Raw genomic sequence first — 24,004 nt, forward strand, 5'->3', positions numbered from 1 at the left:
AGTGAGTTTTGTGAAAAGAACCAAAAAGAGTGTTTGCCCTTCAAACAAAGCGTTTAACATTCGTCACTCCCCATCCCATTCCATTAGGTTAAAGGCTGGCTTTGTTAGAACTAACACACAGCCAATGTGACATAACGTGCACAAGAGATAGATCTCCAAAAATTGAAGGTGACACTTCGAATTGGTTGGCATTAAGGTAAGATTGTTCTTGTTCTCTAGTGGGAGAGTTAAAGGCGGCTTACATCTATAGGAGACAATTTTAGTGGTAAATCCCTCCTATTACCTTCCACTCTCATGAATAACTTAGTTGCCCTTGATAACACAACCCTGGGACCATATCCTCACTTTCCCTCCATTGCTGACCAATTTTAGCAGATATACGTTGATTTGCAAAGGGGGTTGGTGAGCAGAAGTGTACCTTTTGTCTCTTCCGGAGAGTGAAGTTCTTCCACAGGAGCAGAGTGAACTGCGTCAGGAGACCCATTACGGCTTATCCTGGCAATATCCTGCCAAAGCGTCGCTATGGCAACTGGCCCACTTAATAAACCCTGGAGGGAATAAAAGGCAGAGTTTGGTTTTAATACAGAGGAGCAATGCATCTTGGGGGAGTGCCACTAATCATTCACTTCCCCAGGCCTTGGGGCTTATGGTGCAGCACCTGTTCTAAGAATTATTATCACCTACACTCAGCAAATCTCAGGATGGGGCTATGTCTCATGTGGAGGTTACACAGTTTGGATGTACATTATAAGAATATTTATTAAAGACCATGCGGTTGTTTTACTTAATGTACTGAACATAAGACCATTAGGGCAAAACCAAAATATATTTTTTTCTCCTCCTAAACAGGGTATGAGGCACTGTAAACTTTGCTCTTTGTCTCATTAACCACCACTGTGCTACAAAATCACTGTCAATTAATCAGTCTTTTTTGGTGACCAGAGCAAAATAAAAGACAAAAACTTCACGGGCAACTGCCTCACTATTCATGTGGACCAAAGATTGCTGTTAAAAATTTATGGTGGGGTTTTACTAGCCACTGAACACTGATTACACAGATAATAAACAAATAGATCTGCGGTGGCATTTTTACACTGCTACATCAAGTATGACCTTTATTAAAAACTCCACAACTGACAGTCTCTGCTTAGAGTACAGCTCATTCATTGGCCCACTGCGACGTCCCATTCATTACTTTAAGTATAATAACACAATTGATAGTTTTACCAATTTACAGCTGCCATTTAAAATGCATTCCAGTAAATGATCCTCTCTGTAAACGAAGACTTCAACCATTTATATATTCATGTGCTGTTTCTGTGTTAAATACATCTATTTAACCAGAAGCCCTGCAACACACAAACACTTCAACACACATACTGATACAAATATACAATGTATCAAAAGATTAATTTGAATATGTAAAAAAATAAGTGTCATTTGCTACATTACATAATCAACTCAGAATAGGTTAACTGCATTTGTGTTGATACTATATTGAAAATATGTTGTCATTGCTTGGTGCAGAGTGAAAGCTGGATTTGAGAGCATATGTTCAAGAGGGCTTAAAATACTCAAAAACCTTCAAAGAATAGAGTTATTAATTGTTAATATTCAATGGATAAGGTGTGCTACCTAGCTGTGTTTAAAACATGTTGCAGAGCACTTCAACTGCTGCTCTGTGGAGACTTTTAGGATTAGAATACGTGTACAAGGTGGGTCAGGTGGGGATGGGCTTTTTAGCCCAAGGGTAGTCCTGACAAATGTGCCACCTTTTAACGCTCCATTTCCTCTTTCTGTACCGGTTCCATCTTCCCTCTGTGTGTTTACATTATTTACTGCTACTTCATGGATGTTTTATTTACTGTCATGGGAAAGTTGAGGCTCCCTCGCTTCCAAATGGTCAAATAAGCGCTCTAATGGGTGCTCACAACAGTTCAATAATCTATGACAGAATACTGGTGAGGTGTAACTGGCTAAGCATAGACTTTTCTAAATATTTTTTTTTTATTGGCAATGCAAATGTATCTGTTAAATAGGCCAACAACACTAAATTATGCTATTAAATTTGTTATCTAGATTAGGGCTGGGTGATATGGCCCTAAAAGAATATCACGATATTTCAGGCTATTTTTGCGATAACGATTATTCTTCACAATATTACGAAATACTTAAAAAGATATAGAAAATATGTTTTTTTTTAGCCTGTATTAATAAATAAAAATCTTAAATTTAGTGTGAAGTATGAATCTCAACAGTTGCCAAATACAAAAACGTTTACTCTTGACTCTTGAGTATGAGCAATAATAAAATATAACCATTTAGGGGTTTCGGGGGCATATTTTAATGACATTTTGTAAAGGAGAATAAAGGTTCTTGTATGTTTTATTTAAGGCATCTTATTTTGACAGTCTTCTTGTAAGTTCTGTGGTGGATTCCGTTAACACACCGTGCTCTTATTTTGAAAGCTGCATGTGTTTAGTGACAGAGAGTAAGTAGCTTTTTGTGATTAAAACAACTTTAACCACTACATCAAGAAGTAGGAATGTTGCCAATATCATGATATGCATTTTTTTTAACCATAAAAAAAATATACCGATATTATCGTGAACGATACGATATGGCACACCCCTGATTTAGATATTACATTCCACATTTTTGACATTTACATGCGATTGCTGTAGGTTTTATCATCACGCCACCTCACAACAGTAGTTTTTCTTGTAGAGTACTATTCACTGTTTGCTGTCGGCTTCACTTCATGGCTTACTTTGAATATCTTTGGAAGGACATGGTGGTTACAGAATTGTACAAGGGTAAAATGGCCTGGGTCTGTACAAAGAGGCCCAGTATACGCATGAACACTCGACTCCATCAAATGCTTGTATAATTGAGTATGTGCTGCATTGGCTTGCACAGCTTTCAAGCCTTGTCTTTTGAAACATGTAATGCGCAAGAGAAGGACAGCTTGGTACCACCTCCACTCTGAAATCACGTCAAGCATGAAGGGTAAACAACCTCTCTAAGAATATACTCAACCCATACGTCAAAAATGTGTGTGCGTGAGTTGTGTTTGTATCTGAGAAAAGAGATGTGTCTGTAAAAGATGCTGTGTGTGTGTGTGTGTGTGTGTGTGTGTGTGTGTGTGTGTGTGTGTGTGTGTGTGTGTGTGTGGGCGAGTGTTGTGGAAAAGCCCAGCTCAAGGACTCTTTTTCAATTCCACATCTAAAGAACAGATAACAAGTAACAAGAGAGGGTATGATTGTGATTTGCATTGCAGCTGCAGTGTTACAGAACACAATGAACACAGTTCTCCAGAGAACAAAAACCATACACTGTGAAGAGTGTTTTCCAGATCATCATTTTAATCTACGAATAGGAGCACAAAGAATAATCAAAATAAGTTATTTTCGGCCCTTTTTTGGACTTGTTTTTTTCACGAGTGTGGCCATCAGGCGCTGGCATCAGCTTTTCGCGGTATCATTAGTTCCAAAGAAAGCCCCAAGAAAGCAGCACGGAAGGGAGAAAGGGAGAGAATGAAGTGCTACAAAAAGGAAAGCAAAGTATTGAGAGGATATAAGTGCTGATGCATGCCTGGTGTTTGGGGACCAGGAACAGCAAAGTGCATTATTTCAGCCCCTAGGATGATCGAAAGAGTACACAGATATTTGTCATACAGCCTGAGAGCAGAGGACGGCAGAGAATGCCTGTGACATCCGTTACAAGGGGGCCGCAATAGCCCTCTGAAGGGTATAATAGTCCCTGTGCTCCTTCATTCAATCTGTCTTTTTTATTTTTTCTAAATCTATCTCTAACATAGGGTCCTCTACAACCAGACCACAACAAGAAGTCATTTGTAAGTTCACCACTTGTGTTATTTGTTTAAGGCAATACATTATGACGAGACCTAAACCCTTTCTCCCCTTTGAATGTTATATTGAGGTTATTGCATAATCATTCCAGTTCAATTCAATTGCTGTAAAATTTAATCACCAGCATGACCCCGGATCATGCTGCTGTAGTTTATTGTACAACGATAACCTGAACTGAGTAAATGTTCAAAAAAAGAGACATTAAGAGAACTGGGGTGTTCTGAATTCTGTGAAATAAGATTAAAACTTTTTTTTTTTTAAATCAAGAACTGAGGAAACAAGAGAAAAACAACTTTTACAATATTTTTCAACAACAGGAATTATTTTAAAAACAGCTTTCTGCTGCCATCCAAACATATAAAAAGTGTTGGACAGCAACTCACTATAGTCTACCGTCAGTTTGCTTTTAATATTGACCTCAGTGTGATGGATGGAGGTAGCAAAACAGAAATTATATAAATAACTAGAAGGGCACTCAGGGAGTGCAAACCTTCACCAGTTTCTGCCCGATGATTCAGATCTGCTCCCACATTTATTGGGGTCTTCCTTGGCCCCTGCTGCACCCCTCCACCCAGTTTCATGAAAATCTAGCCAGTAATATTTCTGTAATCCTGCTGACAAACAGACAAACTGAACCACAGTGAAAACATAACCTCCTAGGCAAAGGTATATACAGTCATGGAAAAATTATTAGACCAACCTTGTTTTCTTCAATTTCTTGTTCATTTTAATGCCTGGTACAACTAAAGGTACATTTATTTAAGACTATAATCATTATATATATATATCGACTGAAACACAAAATTGCTCCCTTTGCCGCCCATATGAATGTGTGCGTAAATGGGTGAATGTCTGTAGTGTTAAAGTGCTTTGAGTGGTCGCAAAGACTAGAAGAGCACTATATAAGTGCAGTCCATTCACCATTTATGATTGATAGATCTGAAGAGCACATGAGAAATGGCCAACATTTACGGTGTTATAGCAATACGCAATTCAAGGTGGCAGACTTAAATGATAACACATTTTCATGGCTCGAAAGAGCTTCAGAACATTTATATAAACATTTCAATCTACTTCTTTTCTCTCCATTTATGCTAAGATTTTTCCTTTTCTTCATAAACTGGACGAAAATGCACAGCTTCCGTTTATGGCATTGTGAGTACAGAACTGAAAGCCCCTGGATAACCCAGCTGCTGTACATTTCTCTACTCTTGGCCTCTCTAGTTTGAAACCAGAAATATAACTCTGTCTGGCAAATATGCATCATGACATAGCTTCCATTGTCTATTCATTGCTACATAGTCACATCGTAATACACCAGTTACAAGGATAGCGACACGTCTGTCTTCATCTGTTCCATAGCCTTTTAATATGTATGAACAGCACTATCCTATCAACAATGCAAGAATCTCCTTTGCAGCTCTACATGACTTCAGATGTGAAACTAAACCTTAATTTTAGTAGCCATCAGCACCCTGTTCTCCCTAGGGTACCTCTTTACCCCATTCTGTGCCCAAATATGGATCCTGATCATCTTTTAGACTCTCATATTGAAATCTTAGTAATATACGGTAAATATAAAGTAATTCAGTATAGTAGTTCCACCACAAAACTCAGCCTTGTCCCCATTATCCACTGCCTGACACAGCAGCAATGTAAGCTTTTTTATGCATGTCCAGTCTGCTTGCACAATTTTAGACACCATGCATGATCTAATGACCCGACATCAGACATAAATAAACTCACAGACAGACCTATGCTCCGAGGTGAACTTCCTCATGGGAAAGTATATTAAGAGATCATTACAATTAGAGATTTTGTTGACTTAATGCTACAAAAACTACTCATGCAATGTTTGAAAAATTAGGACACCATTATCAATACAAATTCTCTTGCAGATACCAAAACACCACTTTATATGATTACCTTCTTTCCAACTTCATTCGACTTGTTAACTTCACTTTACCACTTTAACACACTGCATTAAACAAAAAAGAACACTTGTTCACAGCTATAGGTCATTTTTTCTACAACTGGGTAAAAAAAGGGATGAAAGGCAGGTATCGTTTGACTGGAGAAGTTAAAAACTACTTGGGACATTTCACTTAATATCTTAAAAAGCATTGATATAGATATATATAATACATTTTGTATTGCAGATTTGAAATTCATCAGTGTCCACATCAACAAATAAACAAATGCACACTAAATTGAAGCACTAATATTACACCAATATTGCACTCTTAGTTTTGAGAATGATTAAATTACTCAATGAAGGATCTTTATGTGTGTGTTTTTTTGAGAGCATTCATATAGAGAAAGTATGCTGCTTTTCTTCAAAACTGCTTCATGACTTGCTTATTAAATATACCACAAAGCCTTAAATGAGTAGACTAATCAGGTCGGTTGATGACAGCTGGTTTGTAATTCACATCCCAAAGGCTTTAGTAGTTAACAGCCTTCTAATAAAATCAATTGTTTGTGTCCTTGTGTGTGTGAGTGAAAGGCATAAGTACGTACTGAGAAAAAATGTGTATATGCCACATATTGCAGCAAAAACCAAAAAAACATTACTATGATTAAAGTCAGGTATGTTAACTAGCATTAATAAAATGCCGCTTTTAATTATACATAAGTGTGTTTCTACCTCTGTCACAATTTCAACATTTTTGTACCAAATATACCCTTTAATCACTGAGACATTAAGCTGTGATTGGAGTCTGTCAAAAATTATGTCACTGATATTAAGTCAGTCATTACAGGTAATTAGTTTTAGAGAAGTAATATATCTCAGCGCTGGTAACTGTGGGACAACCTGTCAATCACCTTTAGCAGCTAATTACTCATTCATTAGAAACAAATGAAAATGATAAATAAAGAAATAAAAGGATAAACGTGTGCACTTCAAATCATGAAGACATGTCATGCAGGGATAAAATATTTTGCACATACAGTATACAGTATAAAAGCTATGCCTTATGTGGCATTCTCTTTTTACTACTTGTTACATCAGTCTAGGCTCTGCGTAAATCATTAGCATTGGAGTAACGTTGCTCAGCATGGACTAAAGTTCACCGTCTTTCCCTTTCTGACTCAGCAAACAAGCCGTTTGGAAATCATGTTTAAAATTCCTGATATGTAGTCAACCAGCCTAAAAGCAAAGTCTAACAACTGAGAACTTAATTTCCTTCTTTGATTGTGTAACACAAAGGTATCTATTGAAATCCTTTATTTCCTCCTAAGCTTCTGTATTTCCATTTTAAAGCAGCCGGCCTGGAGACCAGTTTATTAAATGCTTTCAAATAAGATAAGCAGTTCTCACGGCACTCTATTTGATCCACTACAGACAAGACAGGCGAAGGAAAACAGAGACAAGTGTGTAGACACCCAGGCCTGAGCCCGAGCTAGCCTCGGGAGTAGAGAGCAAGCTACAATAACAACAACAGAAGAGAGGCAGCATCACAGGAGGCTTGGCTACAAAACATGTGTCCTGTTAGAGAAAACCAACTGTCAAAAACAACCTACCTCTGAGCTGTTTGTTTTTCACCCATCAGCACATCTTCGGGCCTAAAGATGAGTTTGACCTGTTCTTTCTGCCAGCCCTTATGAGTCAAGTAAAAAGCCACACTTTAACCACTCTCTGCCTACCTCTTCAGGTCCCTTTTACCTAGAGTCATAAAGTATGCAAATGACCTCTGCCGAGCCTATCCTAGCAACTGTAGCTACAGTAATACCACAGACAGCCAAAGAAGCACACAGGTGGTGTACATTGCACAGCATGTTCCCTAAAGCTTAGCCCTGTAACAGAACACATATGTCTGCTTCTTGTAGTCTTGTCTGTGTCACCTGATGAGGCAAGGAGGGCGAGCAGGAGCAATGCCCTACATTTCTATGGCCTTGTTTTTGCATTCATGGGTTGTGTAAGTTTGTCCCGCAGGGTCCCTCGCAATAAACTTTGAAATTGAGTCACCTGTTGAATAAGCACAAATTATTCATGAGCTAATTAGTCCTAAAACTATTTTATTTTTTTTTAAAGTGAAGCATCAGTTAAAGAGGTCAGAGACCAGATGGGAAGTGTATGTATTTACTGTGAGACCGGGACAAGCTGAAAATGTTGATGCTGTTGTTGATGATCATCTGAATGTGTCACATGGGGGGGAGCGGCTAAGTGCAGTGACTGTAGGGTTTTATAGCAACTATATAATTTGGTAACAAGGGGGCTAAGAGTTTATTATGCGAGGTGATAAAGAATAATACCAAAGCTGCACAGGGAGGACATAATTATGTAGATGAGATGGGTGTTTAGACAGGGAATAAACAGGGATGCCTCACACTGGGCGATATTCCTGTGTTCATTAGTTTGTCATTCATTAGTATGGCACCAACAACATTATCTTTTCTTTCAAATCAAAGCTAAATCACATCTTATAGACTACATACTACAAGTGGGGATGTTAATAATTAACTGATTAAACATTAACTGCCAATAATAAGATTGACACTACAGTTGAAGAGTTTAAAAAATATATAATAATAACGGTAACTGAAAAAAGTTTGCATGTTAAAAGAAAAATAGGTTACCCAGCCTCTGATAAGTCAAGAAAAAAATATCTGATTGACTGACTCAACCCCACACTGCAAGAAAGCCAACTTGTATTTCTTGGCCTAAAACAGTGATTTAAGTTGGTAAAACTTGGAAATATAAATTTTTGACATTTAGGGCAATAATGTAAGTTAGCACAACAAAGGAAGCCAGTTGTCTGCTCAAAAACAAGTTTGTGAGTTGTTGTTACTTATATCTTTAAGTTGGGGTTCAAAACAAGGGACAATAGTTCTGCTAACTCTCATTTCTTTGTTGTGAAATGCGGGAAAGCGGGGAAATTCGGTCATTAGCGAAAGCTAGCGGCTAACTGATGCTAGCGGCTAACTGATGCTAGCGGCGCTGCTTGTTACAACTACAAAAGTAGCCATTAGCGTATCAATGCTAACTCAAAATTGTGGTCGCAACATTAGCTGACATTTCATAGCGGCGTTACAATCGTGCCAATTCAGCACATTGTAGAACTTAGCAGAAGTAAGGATTAAAAGTTATTACAATGTAAAATTAGAAGTTCGTACAACTTACAGTTGAGTTGACAAAAAGTTGAGCAAACTCAAAAACAAAACTTAAAATATTTAGTTTAATCTATTATTATACTATTATTATATTTTATCGAAGTTTGTTGCCTTGAAATTTTGAGTTCACCCAACTTTTCTTTTTTTGCAGTGCAGGCGTCATGGACACCTAGTGCAGGTTTCCTGTTATTTACATTTTGTAGTGGTGGCTGGCCACTGCAATTATTTTGCCTCCGCTGCTTCAGAACTTTAAGGAATGTTGTGAAGTCTCAGTAAAACGACTCAGCCATAGGATGTATATAAGTCTGTCTGCTCCACTAAACGGATGTCCGCTTTCTCTTCAGCCTGAGGATGAGCAGCAGTGACAGGACGTCTATCACATAGAAACAAACAGCATTTCCTGGTGGTGAGTTTATGCTCATATCTTGCCTCCAAATCACCAGAGAGGGCTTCAGAATTGTCAACAACAAATTAACCTTCTTCAAACATAATATAAGTTACGGTCATGAAATAAACCTGAAAGGGGGAAAAAACTAAAACAACCTAAGCTCACTCTTTAATATGCATTGTGCAAACCAGAGAATACACATCTGCTTTCCCCCAACCCAAGATGGCAGTGCTCCTGTGACATCACACTGTCTCCCTGCATCTCAAATATGTATGATGACGGGTTCATTGTGCATTCAGGTCCACCTCGTATGAACAGGACAATACATTTTTGAATCACAGAATCCCTTAGGCTGTATTCCATCATATGTTTATGATTTGAATTGTCACCTGGTGCTTTCACCTGTTTTTCTCTACATAAATAACGACATTTCCACCATGAACTGATGTAGAAAAAATAGAAGTTGATGCATAGCAATTATCCCAATAATGGTTCTGAGCAAGCAGGCAGGTTTTAACGTCAAAGTGTTTTTTTTCATTGGGTTATTGTTGAAGCTGGGCTGCTTGGTTAGGCACTTCAGCCACAGCATGCAAGGCACTAATTGTATCCATTAACGGTTAATGATCAGTTCACAAGGATTGGCTATTGGTAAGCGGAAAAAAATATGCTATTAAAACACAACACAAAAATGTCATTAGGTTAATTACAGTGAAGATGCATTTTGAAATACCAATTTAAGTTTTTAACTACTGAATGAGAATAGAAAATACCAGCGATGACAAAACAGTGTGCCAATAAATAGCTCTCAAAGCGTCAGAATTGAGATCAAAATCTCTCCATGCTCGTATAAACTTCAAGAGAAAACTTTTCTGCCCCTCACAACCACTAAAGGGTTATTACAACTTGTTCATGAAATGTAGGTCCATACTCTCAATTAGTTACACACACTCACACTCATGGAACCCAGGTGAAACCTCAACTGGCCAAAAGTAATTGCTTCGCCTAATGAAGTGCTGCCGCTCGTAGGTGCCAGCCAGCACAGTGGAGTACACCTGCTGTTCCCAGGTCAGTAAACCCTGTATTAGTCTAGCCATACTAATGAAAAACAAGGCGCACATTTGCAACAGCACTACCTTGTAATTTGTTTCTTGCATACCTTAAGGAACGAATGATAATGAGAACACAATGGCAAGACGAAATGACCAAAGGGCCACAAACTGAGGGGCTGGATGAGCATACAGTAAAGTGAAGAAGAAAGAAGCTCTGATGAGAGCAAACACTTGGTGTAGCAAATTGTTTATTTAATAGTTTTCATTTCTGACTTGTTCAACATCAGTAAATGATTTACTGCTTTTGGGATGCCTGCGTAGAATAATGGACGAGTAACTTCTTATTCCAGAGAGGAAAGCATAAAACTCAAATAATTTATGCTGGACACATGAAATCAAGAGCTGGATCAAGTGTTACTGCAGACTAGATACTAGGGGTCGCACCAATTGCAATTTTCTGGCCGATCACCGATCACCGATTTTTTAAAAGCCTGACCTGCCGATTCCGATTTTGGCCGATAAAGATACTTTTTATAACTCACAGCATACACCTTCAATGTTTGAATCTTATTATATTGAAAAACAATAACACAGCAGTATTTTTCTTTAACAAAGGAAATCACAATGTCTGAGGTAGTTAATAAAATATTGAACTTAAAATAAATAGCAACAATTTACAGGACAAACTAACAAAAGAACTGCAACCATAAAGTGGTTTTTGTTCTGTACAACATACAGACAACCGGCCGATCGATCGGTGCACCTCTACTAGATACATAGTAAAATCAGATCGGGCACTCAGATCAAACTCTTCAGCCACTCAAGAAAGGGAGACGTAAAGGGAGAAGTAAAATAATGCAGAGACAAAAGTTGTCTCAAACCAGCTTATTTTACATTGTACTACACTTACTTTAAACACACTGCAAAAATAATATACACTGGTGCTCCAACTTTAACACCCTCACCACCATCTCAACACTCAGATCATTATAGAGCACTAATGTCCGCTGTGATTCAAAGAAGTAAAAATATTCCAAAGCACACACTCTGGAGGAAGGAGTAACAAGCTTCTTTGCAGTCCTAGCTGATTTTATTGCCTGCTCAGGGGAACTCAAGTACAGAAAAGTTCACTGACTGACTTATTTATGTGCATCAAAGTTCAAGCTGGCACTATTACTTGGTTAGACTCTTGTGTGCTTGCATTTCAATCTACTTAAAAAAAAACTAAAACAGAAACATCATCACAGATGCCTTGGACAGTCAATATCCCAGGCTGCTTACTGAGTCCGAGACATATCGAACACCACAAACATCTCTAGCTAGCTAGCCATTTTACTTCTACCCTCACTTTCTACAATTCCTCTCCTCCTCTTGATGAGGTGAGAAGTATCACACAGGTGCTTGTTAACTATGTTCATCCGGACAGGGCTGACAGCTGATGGACACTGGGCACAGATAAACATTTGACAGCCCTATAGGGTCACAGCTGGCATTTTGGCTTTAAATTCTGTGTAATGTCGTCCTCCAAGCAGGTGGAGAGTTGTCCTGGGGAAAAGAAACCCAGAAAAGTTGAGGAAAACAAATAACAGCCTTCCTCGACAGATGCTGTTGCCTCTTTTTGACTGCTGGCCATGGGTACAATTGTGTTTGTTTTGATTTCAGCCAGTACAGCCCACACAGACTGCAGAGGCAGAAGACTTTTTCTCTTCTTTTTTATTCTTTTTAAACTTATGTAGTCTATTTTGACATCACTACTGTATGTAGTGCAGTGAGAACATGGTGTGAGATAAACAACACCTTGAAATTTGGACTCACAAGGCCATTAGATAAAGAAGAGCTGTTCCATTACTTCTATAGCCATGCTCAGACTACAGGGGTTTTAAAATCAGGTTGCATCAGGCGCATCAGGAGAATCTTCACAGATAATTTTCTCTATAATCTCAAACATGCACACACTATAAAATAATAACAAGACACTACAGGATATTATTAAGAATTTCATGGCATAAAGGTGACGTACCTCCTCACGTGATCTCATTGGTAAGCAGATGTAAACAAAGATAGACTGACGTGGTACTAATGTGCAAAGCATTTTGTGAAAAGAAATACAAATAAGGCTCAATGAGTCTGGATGGGCAGATGCGTTCACAGGTTGTCTATACTTCTAACATGTCTGATAATTATCAGGGCAGCCAGATGAGGCTGGGAACAGTTGGGGAGTTAAAAGACTGGATCTTGAAACCCCTCACATGGCCAGATAATCTGGACCAGATTTCTCCGCCAACTGTCGGGAGGTGTGAATCAGGTTCAATCAGCCTGAAAATCCAGTACCCTGGACCCGGAATATTTTTATTTTATAAGATTAGGTCAATTTAGGATGATATTAAAACATTAAAAAGTATTTTCACTTTAAAAATCTTAAAGCAAATAAAAAATGTGATTGTTATTAAGCATGCAAATAACTATTTTAATTTTTTGAATCCCAGAAAGGCAATTCACTTTTATTTATTTGTTTATGTTTTTACGACTAAGTAACCACAACAGGTAGCTGTTATGACAGGAAAAGTTAAAATAACAAGAGAAAAACTAAAATATCCATTTGAATTGACAATTACTGGAATGATGTATCCCCATGTGTGTGGTCTGAAGGCATTGAAACTTGGCAAGTAATTGATATTCTGGTTATTAGCTGTTCTTCCACTGCCTCATTTGACAGGTGACCACAGATGTGTTGTGTAAGGAGGTTGCATTCTAAAAGTCTTATCATTTTCCAAATGTGGAGACAAACAAAAAAGCTTCCACACTTTGCTTCTCAGACAGCTCGATGTCATGATTATCCATCCATCACGGCTCAGTGGTTTACTTTATTTTGCATTAACAGAGAGAACAGCAATAGCCTTGTTTACAGAGGGTAGCAGTGCATGCAGTGGATCAGAATAACAGTGCAATTTACAAATGCTCCCCACTGAGTACAAGTAATAGCCTGTTGCACTTATACACTGCAATAGGACACTGAGTTTTGAGCATGGTGGTTCATTTTTTCACTTGACTCTTCTGTGAGATATGGTTAAAGTTCCAAAGAGTGAGTAAGTGGACCTGTGAGTGTGGATTCATTTGTCAGTGAATTCTGAAGATGAAGAGTTCATTACAGATTTTTTTTTAGATTTAAATGGTAGTTAAAATGTTCAATAAGAAGTGACAGCCCTATAAGGCATAGACACCTGGGCTCATTTCAAAGCAGGATTTGTTATACTGTCAATCAAAATCCAAAGGACTTCAAAGCATATTCTAGTAGTCTGAACAGGTTGTAAAAGGGTGACATTAACATTACAGAGCCTTTTAGAGAGAATCAGTTCAATACGTTTTATTGTAGCCTTCAGCTTCATGTTAAAACTTGTGTTTTCTCTGATTTTTATGATGGTAGATTTTCACTGTTAGGGGTCATTTAACTAAAATGGAAGGAGTCTCTGTCCGTATGTCCGTCGATTTTCTCGACACCCGCCCATCCAATTCACTTCACACAGGTGTATTGCTGAGGATCCATGGAAGAGCAGTGTTGACTGCTAGCTCTTTCGGAATAGCCTGGTCCCAAATATTTGGTTATAGGCAAATTACTCGGACACTAGAACATTGTCTAGTGGGATTCACCCTGAGGCAATTGGTCCATTCTGAACAGGCCTGTTTGAAAGGGCACTGCAGTACTTTATTCAAATGGGAGTAAACATATAGACACTAATTCTTCGCACAGTGGCACCATAAGGATACCGTCTATTGCTAATGCCTGTGGTGAGAGATCACAACCTCATCACTGCACTGGCTATCTACCCAAAAAAGGGACAGGTCCTGCAGTTCTAGCATCAACTTCAGCACATATTACACTGTCTAGCTACTTGCTGACAACAGGAAATAATCTGCTGGAAGCACATGGTTGCCTACACCCCTCACGGGCCAACAGTGGGTGTTAGCAGCAACACATAATGCAGTGTTTGGGAATCAGGCCCTACCAAATTAGAAAGGTAAAAAATATGATTTTTCTCCTTTGTGCATGTGGACAGCCCATGAAAAATGGGTTAATAGTTTGCCAGGCCCCAACCAGGTGCGACACCTGCTGCCACACTGGCATACAGAACCATAAAAGCAACTGTGCCAACAAAGCTATTTGCCAGCATATTGATGGGGCCAAAGTCAGCAATGGTATCATCTGCAGTGGTTGGTGCTGCTCCATCAGCTTGGCTAGCTGGAGCACTCACTTGTATTGGTGAAGATTTTCATCTGACTGAAAGGTTGTTAACAAGTGCTTTGGGATCTGGGTGCAATTCTGTCAAAATCAGAGCGTGTTATAAGTAGCTGCGTTGGATTGTATTGACATGATTCACACAGATGGCCTTGATGCCTACATTGACTTCAGCAAGATGCAATCCTGTATGTTTTAGCATACATTTTACATTTATTAAGCACATTCCAGCCATTCTGATTCCCCTACACTTTAACAAATTGCTCAATAACCTTAAAATCTGAACCCTTCAGAGACATATTTTTTCAAGGATAACTGATTTACAAATCAGCAGGAATGCACTTGTAACCACAGATAACTCAGTCCGACCTGCATGTTGAAGACCAATCTGAAAAAAGGGTATTTGTGCTATCAACTACACTTATTTCCCCAAACTTTAACTTGAAGACACATTTCCCGAATGTAACACATCATGCTGTTTTGCAGTCTTCATTTTCAAAGCAGGGAAAAGACAGTCCAACATTTGCAACAAAGATAAAAGCAGCACTAATGAGAATTTCTGCTTTTTTATCTGTATCCCTCATGGAAATATAAACTATGCTTCACTGTGGAATTGCATGCCACCATTATCTGTAAATACCTAATTTTCAGTCTCAAAAGCTAAGTTTAAACAACAGTTAACTCAAAAGAAAATAGCCATGATAACTAAAGCAATATTACATTTTCAGTTAAATCCAAACGACAAGCAGTCAAGACCATCAGGTTTCATAGATTTAGTGAGAACATTTGACAGGACACATCGAGCTCCCATTTTCACAGTAATAGTAGTAGTCAGACTCCAGAATACTAATATTAAAATGCACATATTATTGGTTTTGTACATGCTGTTATTTTGTCAAGATTCACAAGATTAACAAAATATATGCACAAAGATAATATGATGGCAATGTGCAATAATACTTCTACTGGAAACTGTTTAAATGGCAATTTACTTTAGTACACTTAGCCCTGAACCTTAACCCTAACCTTGAGGCTTATCTGACTTATCCATAGCGTTTTTACTGAGAGATAAATGCATGTGTGTTTTCATCTGTGTGACTTTCACTCTCCCAGGCCCTGTTTTCAAAATGCTAATCATACAGAGCTTCACTTAATAAGCCTTGTATACTCCCAGCAGGTGAGATCTCAAGCCTGTCAAACTGGCCCCACACAAAAATTCTCTCCATTTATAGACTCAGCTTGACCGTTCCACAAGTCATTATCTGGGAGAGTCACACAGCTTTTGGCATCATCTAGACTGATGGATGGCCCTGGAAATCTTTTACCGTGAATAAGTTGAAGACTCAATCTGTTGGAGAGCGGGTGCAGAGTGGCCAATTTTATTTTTTTCAAAAACATGTCAAAAGATAAGTAAATAAATAAGTAAATGTGTGAAAAACATCTGCCAGCTGATCTAAGCCCTAGATTTGCTCCAGCACAATCAAGCCTGTTGACAGATTTTTTGGTTACATGTTTGCAAAAATATTTTTTTTGGTGGGTGGTCTAATTTTAATGAAGATAGGGGATGATATTCATATATCAAATCAAGTTGTTTGGATAAGGGACAACACAGGGAGTGTTCACGGGGCGACTTCACTTTTGAACAGACAGATGGTGTTTGTCTGCTAATCTCAGATCGTATGGATATGCAGAAGAATCCAAGATAAAAACTAGCATAGATGTTTGCTCTAAAGATGATTAATACAAGTTAAATTATTCAATGCCTGGTTTCCAGATTCTGAACTAGCTGCAGGGGATGAACAGATCAGAATAAAAAAAGATCTACAACACTCGAACCAAGATTTAATATAAGAAAACGTAACCTTTTCCCTGTCAAAAAAAAACTAATTTGGAAATGCCTTTAAATAATTCAGTTTTGATGAAAACAAGGCATAAATTCAAACTGAAATGAAAGACAACATCTAAGCTCATGGCAGTTAATTTAACATTTTTTTGTAGAACGTTGAAAATTTGATGGATAATGTTAATACACTGTTGAAACTCTTGAGACTTCAAAATATCTATCTTTTTACTTGTGAACAGCCTTAACGAGCAAAAGCCTTGCTGGATTTTAGCATCAACACCTAGGTATCATCATCATAGCACTGATGATCTTCAGTTGGCAAAGGGGAATATATTGTTGCCAGGAATGTACACATCTTTAACAGATCAAATCAGCAACTCTATTTCTGCAGAATGTTAATCTATTACTTTAGTGTGTGGCCAGTTTGAGTTGTGGCCCAGACAATCCTGGCTCTGCTGCAGAAGACATAATCATTTTGACAGCAACGTCTCTAGCCTTCTGCTCCAAAGAAGTTGTGAGTAGTGGAAAATACTGTATACTGGATGTTAGTAAATCATAAAACAAAAAATATTTGTATGCTAGATATTGTGGGAAGTGTGGTCTTTATTATTAAAGCACATTTAGGTATTTAAAACAGGGTTTTTCCTGCAGAGACGATTACGAGACAGCTGCTTTTGTTAAATTTAGTCCCGCCTCCGGCCCTCAACAATAGTCTGATCGGCATCTTTGGGTGTCTTTTTCATCCATTGTCCACGTCCACGTCTGGACAAATATAGAAACTACAGCAGACAATGCTTCAAATGTGGATGTTGCTTCTTCAGATTCTAAAATGTGAATGCTTCAAACACATCTTTAACCTGGCAGACCAGAAGATCTATACAATCACCACAGTTTCAAGGTGGCCACCAGACTCAAATGTCACCCATTCAACAGTGCAGTGACCTTGACCTGTGACTAATCTAAGATCTAATCAATTCATCATTTAGTTTAAGTGAATGTCTGTGACAAAAATGAAGAAATACGCTTAAGGCATTCCTGAGTTATTGTGTTCACAAGAACAGGAAGGACAGAAAACCTAAACACATAATACTATCAGACACTGCTGCTGCCGGAAGGGAGGCATAAAAAAGATTTCCTGAGATCTATGTTCTTTTATGAAATTGTTCCTTTTGACTGAAAATGCATATTGTTATGATCAACAAATAGCAGTTCTGTCATTCATAATATTGTATTACATGGATCAGGCCTATAGTATAGCAGAGGGACACAGAAACCTTTTAAATCCGGTTCTCATGATGTTCCACCATTGTGACTGTTTCAGAAAGGTCTTCATTTAAATCTATGCAATGGTGAGACTGTAATTTGTGGGTTTGAATTAGACTGCATTGTGTTCTGGTGTTTATTTGATTTGTCAAGGGGAGAAGGGGTCTACATTTATCATCAACCCCCCCATACACAACATGAATCCTCAAGAAAGACACAACCAGAGGTGATCCAACGCCTACCTGACACAGTGTTCTATACATTATAAGCCTGACAGGGGTAGTATTTATTGCATGGCTGTTGTATTGAATTGCATAATTTTGTGCTGAATGTCCCAGTTATGTCCACCCACTGTATGTCTACTTCTAGTGACATCGCCAACAATGTGAAAGGGTTTGCAAATTACTTCTTCACAAGGCAAAATAAAAAATAACAAGTGATTGCATATTGATTACTGCCAACTGGAACAATTAGAGGAAGGCATCTTGTCCCTGATCTTTCTACAATGTGCTTGAAACTCATTGTGACTTGCAGAGATAAGGCCACCCTTTGACTCTTTTCAAGGGATCATATAGGATTTGAAAAGAGGATGAGGTCACTGGATATTTTGCACTCCAGACCCATTAAAAGGTAAGAATGCTGTGAGACATGCATTGAAGTGTGCCTGGACAGAGGAAAATGTCAAAAGTTTTCCACATCAAATCAGCACACAAAGGAAGTCTGGAGAAGTAATTATTTGCAGTGAATGGCCACATATCTGAAGGCTTGACAAAGAATGGCCTGAATGATGCTCATATCCAGTGCCTCAAAGAGATCCACCTGTGTTTTGTTCAAACAATCCCCACCTGGATAATAAAAAGCAGGCTGACATATTGTCAGCTGTCATTGTAAGTCAACGAGGGAAGACATGTTGCTTACTAAGAGACAAAACCGAAAGCTCTCAAATATTGCAAAAATCAAGGGTACACACTGAGGGATAAAAGCAGGTAATGGAATTTCACTCTTCTATTGGTTAGGGACACATCATGAATCAAATCATTTGTAGTTTCTATCTCCTTTTTCTTCCATTTTTTTTCATCTATTGTGTGTGTGCCTTGTTCAATATCTAATTATTTTACCAAAACAGATAAAAAGTAGGCCTTGGAAGATGGGACACCATTTTGAGGGGAGAAAAGGGGATAAAAGGTATGTTTGGATTTTCTAGTTATTCAGCATTAAAGTACTCACAAGTGGACAATTCAGAAGAAGCTTTTTTAACGATATTGAATCTGAATGCATTTTAAGAGCAATATCTATTAAGGGTCTTATTTTCTACACTGTACACAACTTTGAAATTGACATTATTTATCATACCGTAAAGCCTTCAAAGTGAATGAGTGTTTTAATTTGGTGAGTAGTGCGCTATGCCCAATGTTTATGGTTTCATGTCAAAGAAAATGGCAGAGTGCTAATGGTAGGCCATGTTCCCAGAGGAAGCACTCCACCAACTCAGACACAAATGGACATGTATTAATGTCAATTAGTACAACGGTCAAATCAGCTAGTAAACTGCATCTTTACAGTTTCCAGAAGTCAGACACAGAAGAAGGGGCTCTTCATGAAGTGAGTCCTTTAACCTGTCAGTGGCCCCATGTTTTATTTTGTTTCTGAAAATTGGTTAAATAGATGTTAACCTAAAGCTATTACAGTAAGGTCAGTGAGGAGCCAGGTTCATTATATTTTCGAGCAAAATAGAATATATTGGTGATTGGATGACTACATTTCCAGTTGTTTTTCTTTGCGTGTGGGACTATGTTGTCTTTTTTCCTTTTTTTAATAGGGTTTTCGAGTCTTATTATAGGAAATTGTCTGTTTAATAAGGAAAATAGCTGTAAGATTTTTTTATGGAATGTAGCAAAGACATCTCTCAGTTGAAACTATGGCACCTGAATATATCTGCATTCAATGGTTGCTGGGCTCAGTTAGAAATACGTAAAATACCACAGCTTACAGTGTTACAATGTTAAAAAGCCAAAGCAAAGTACATTTGAGAGTTCATACAAAATAAGCAAAGATCAAGTCAGAAGACAACACGAGTAGGTGCCATTGGTTAAGTTTGAGTCCAATAGGGTGAAAGTGCTATAAAAACAGTAAAAACAGGGTTTTACTTAATAGCTTAAACAGACAGAAATGGTGAAAAGGTGAAAAAAAGTATGTGTGGAAGCATTTAATACAGCTTCTGTCAAGTTTAAGACATACACTTTCTATAAGCCACATGTAAAACAAGAAAGGTTAACCCATTCTCTTAACAGTTAACAGCTGGCCGTTAAATATTACAAGCAATAGTAGAATTTGGGGGATTTCGGGGTACGACCAGCATTGGACGGGTTGAAGGTGGAGGCAGGCGGGGGCTCCGGGCCTGTTCTCTTGGGGCATGGCGGGGCCTCTGATGGAGGCAGGTGAGAAGGACTCTTTCAAACAAAACAAAAACAAACAAAAAATATAAAAACAAATAAACCCACTCCTCAGCGGGCAGACCTCCTCCCATGGGTCTGAAAGTTGCCCACACTAGAAAGTGCCACAGTAAGATTGGCAACGGGCCAGTAGCTGCCTCGGGTTCGGCTGCGGCCCAAGGCACAATCAAAAAAAAATAAATCAAAAAAAAAAAAAAAAATAGTAGCTCTTGTTTCGTCTGTCTCCCGCTGGGGCGCCCGACTGTGCTACTTGGGGCCGGTTTGGGGGACCCCTGTCCTGCCCCCCTGATGCTCTGGTCTGGCCCCGCCCCCTCACTGTGGCGTATGTTGTTGTTGTTGTTGTGGTTGTCATTGTCATGATGTGTTGGTTTATGTTGGGTTGATTATGTGTATGATCTTGCACTGTATTATTGTGTAAGATGTTGTGCTGTATCGCATCAAGCTATATTGTGTGGTGATGTCTCCCATCCCCCTGTGTTATTATATTATATATTGTTTATTTTGTTAATTTTATCTTTTAATTTTAATTTTTTAATTTTTTAAATTTTATTATCTTTTTTATTTATTTATTTACTTATTTATTTATTATTTTCTCTTTTTCTTTCCTCTTCTCTCGCGTTAGTGTCATAGACTGTATATAAATAATGGACGTAGTCACCGTGACGTCACCCATTGGTTTGTGGCCCGTTGGAAGCCTCGAGTTCATCGTTATACTCGTCTCCATCTTGCGTCGCCATCTTGTTTCCGATACGCGGAGCAGACCATATCTGGACTGTGGAGGAGGAGAGGGATCTGATCACTGACTACAGCCTCTCTACACCTCAACCTGACTGAGAGAAGCTGCTGCTAATTCATGTTAGCATTAATTGGAGCATTAACTGGGATGTTAGCTTTGGCTAGCAAAAAAACAAAAACAAAATGTATCTTTCTTACCTCAGAAAACTGAGCAGCGACTCCTTGGAGTGTCTGTTAGTCCAACCAAACGCTGAACAAGACATTTTTACTGAACAAAACGTTCAAATAAACTTTCATTAAGTGAAAATACAGTGAAAGGGTCAAAGTTATGAGACCAAACCGCTAAACGTCCTCTTTTATATCTATATAACGTTATATATAACTTTATTGACACGTTGCCGTGGATACGCTCTGCTTCTCTCCTGGTGACGGCTCGCCTTGTTAGTGACCTGTCAATCAAAGGTAGCCCCGCCCCAAATCATATGATTCTTTATCTTCTATTTTCTTCTAAATGGGGCCATTATTAGAACTATTGACATCAAATTGTCTTGAAGATGATTTTTTACTAGTGATTGAGACCATATTGTTATCCTGAAACATTTTTTGGAGGTAATAAATCAAGTCAGAAGTTTTCAAATTTTGCACTGAAATGAATGGGCAGATTTTTTTTGCAGCCAAATTTAGCGCCCCCTGCTGGAATTTTCGGTGGATTGCAGGCTTAAGGCACTTCCTGGTTGGCCTCCATGCTCAGACACAGAGACTGCCGCCTGGTTAGTGCTTACTGCTTTGTTTGCCTATTTATTTTCATTGTGTTATACATATATGCGAGCCATGTTATATTTATTTATATATATGTTATATCATCTGCCTCTCATCCACATACACACACGCACATACACCTGTGATGCCTCTGTGCACATTGTTGTACATTTGTGTTTTTCTTTGTTGTTGTCTGCGCTGTATGTCTGCTGTCTTTACTTGTGTTCCACATGGTGTAGTGTATTTGTCCCTCATGGCACCTTGTTTGTTACGTCATTTCACCAATAAATAGAAAAAAAAAAGAAACACAATATCTCTCCGCACCTGATACATTCACATTCACAAGATCGCAGTGTAATAATCTATTCCATTTATTTAGAATTTCTTGTGCATAAGGAATGAAATGTGTTACACGTAAGAAACATTAATATTATGACTGAACAAATTCATAATCAAGTTGTAGCCAAGAAGCGAGTACATCAGAAGATAATATCCAGTGTTTTCTTTCCACATTGAGCACAGCAACTTAAGGTGTTGTTGTGGTATGATTTTTCTGGAGGCTGTTTGAGCTATTAAATTTAGCCTTGACAAAGGTCATATGATAAATGCTATCAAAAGGAGAAATTCAGTGATTGGGATGGATTTTTTAAACATTAATTTCATTCCTTGCCCCGGCATGAACTTCACTATGTGGCAGACAACAAAACACAACAAAGGTGTTAAAAATTCAATTTCTGTTCAGAGCCAAGCGATTTCAAAATCATTTCATTTTCAAGCCTCTTTCCCTCTTTCTGTCCGTTAGACTGTTACATCGATACCATCCTTATTTTTGTAAGGTTTATTCCTTCATAAATCTCTGAGATAATAATCCCCACCATTCCTTTGGAAAATCACACCCTACATGCTCACTACAAAAAATACCCATTTGATTGTCAGCCAAGTCACCATTTTTTCAACTTAAAGTCAAGCCAAAAGCTTACAGGATGAAAATACATGAAAATAGGTCCACCATGTGAGCAAAATAGCAATTAAATTTGCTTAATGTATTGGCCACTTGTCTTGGGCACTCTCAGACTTGCAGCTAGGCAGCAGAATGCCCTCTGAAATCTTAGAAACGCCTTACAGTGAAGAAATTGATTAAGAGTTCTTATGTTGGTGCTGAAATGGGTACATGCTTCCCTCCAGCATTGCCTATGATCTGCATTGAAACCATATGGATACAACTGCAATTTAAATCGCAAAATCCTCTTTTAGATAGACAACCTGTGCAGCTGAAAATGAAAAAAGCCTAATCTATCCATTATGTTTCCATGAAGGAGTCCTATGTATGAATGCCAAAAACAGCTGTTTTATTCAGATACATGAACCAAGATTTGTTAAGGTTCCATGTGTAATAAATTACTCTGAAATTCAAGCAAGATGTTGACTCATTACATAATGCAACACATCCACAATGTTCCCCTACTTATCCTTTACATATTAGGGCTTGGGTAACACAAACACATATGCTATAAACTGATCTCAGTGTGATGTTACAGCCTTGAGCTCTAGCTGTGAATACAGGAAATTGACTTGTATCTTTTCATGCAGTATTTGAAAACAAGAAGTTGCTCTGATTCACCTCACTGCATGAGGCGAAAGAGTCGATAAAAGGTGGATAAACTGGCCGTAGGACTTTTGCAGGAGCTGCATCCGTCTCTTATTAAATACCAACAGTGCACACTGTTTAGAGCAGCAACTGCATGCACGGCATTTTACCTACACTTCACAGTACAGTACTTTCCTAGCAGCGTAGTAGGGACTTCAAAGGTAAAGATAAGTCAATCCCCTATCATGTAAATATATGATATATCTGCAATGCACCACAGCTCCATACTGCACCAGATAAATAACAGCATTACATCATCTAGAAGAGAGGTTAATTTATTTACTCTTTAACATGTTGTACATAGGAGTTTCCTTAGATCAGATTTAAACAGTTGTTAGAGAACAGCATCAAACTGTTCATGGGGGATTGTTTACCTAATGCTAAGCTATAAAAATGTTTTTGCAACAGGCTGGTAAACAACCATAAAGTATGAAGCAAAAAGGTCAACACAATCTATCGTTATCTTCCATTAGCCACTCTTACAAACTTTCATTCTTGACATATTTTTATCTCGTCTTTCAAACTGTAAGGCTCTAGGTGACAATGGATTTCTAAAAGGTTTGACCTTGGATTCACACCTTTGAGTGCAGACGGCTCTGGCTGATCCAAATTGCTCTCTGTTCAAAGTCTGATTGGCATTTCAAA

General features: G+C 38.3%; 1 protein-coding gene across 1 annotated transcript in view; it reads right to left on the minus strand.

Annotated features, from left to right (window-relative positions):
- Nucleotides 1–24,004, minus strand: part of LOC131989445 (phospholipid-transporting ATPase ABCA1-like) — a 218,859-nt gene that overhangs the window by 172,384 nt on the left and 22,471 nt on the right. The window contains exon 5 of the mRNA XM_059354665.1: nt 419–548. Coding sequence (XP_059210648.1) covers nt 419–484 — 66 coding nt within the window. The 5' untranslated portion in view covers nt 485–548. The remainder of the gene's footprint in view (nt 1–418; nt 549–24,004) is intronic.

The sequence above is a fragment of the Centropristis striata genome, chromosome 17 (assembly GCF_030273125.1).
Source record: "Centropristis striata isolate RG_2023a ecotype Rhode Island chromosome 17, C.striata_1.0, whole genome shotgun sequence".
Taxonomy (NCBI): Eukaryota; Metazoa; Chordata; class Actinopteri; order Perciformes; family Serranidae; genus Centropristis; species Centropristis striata.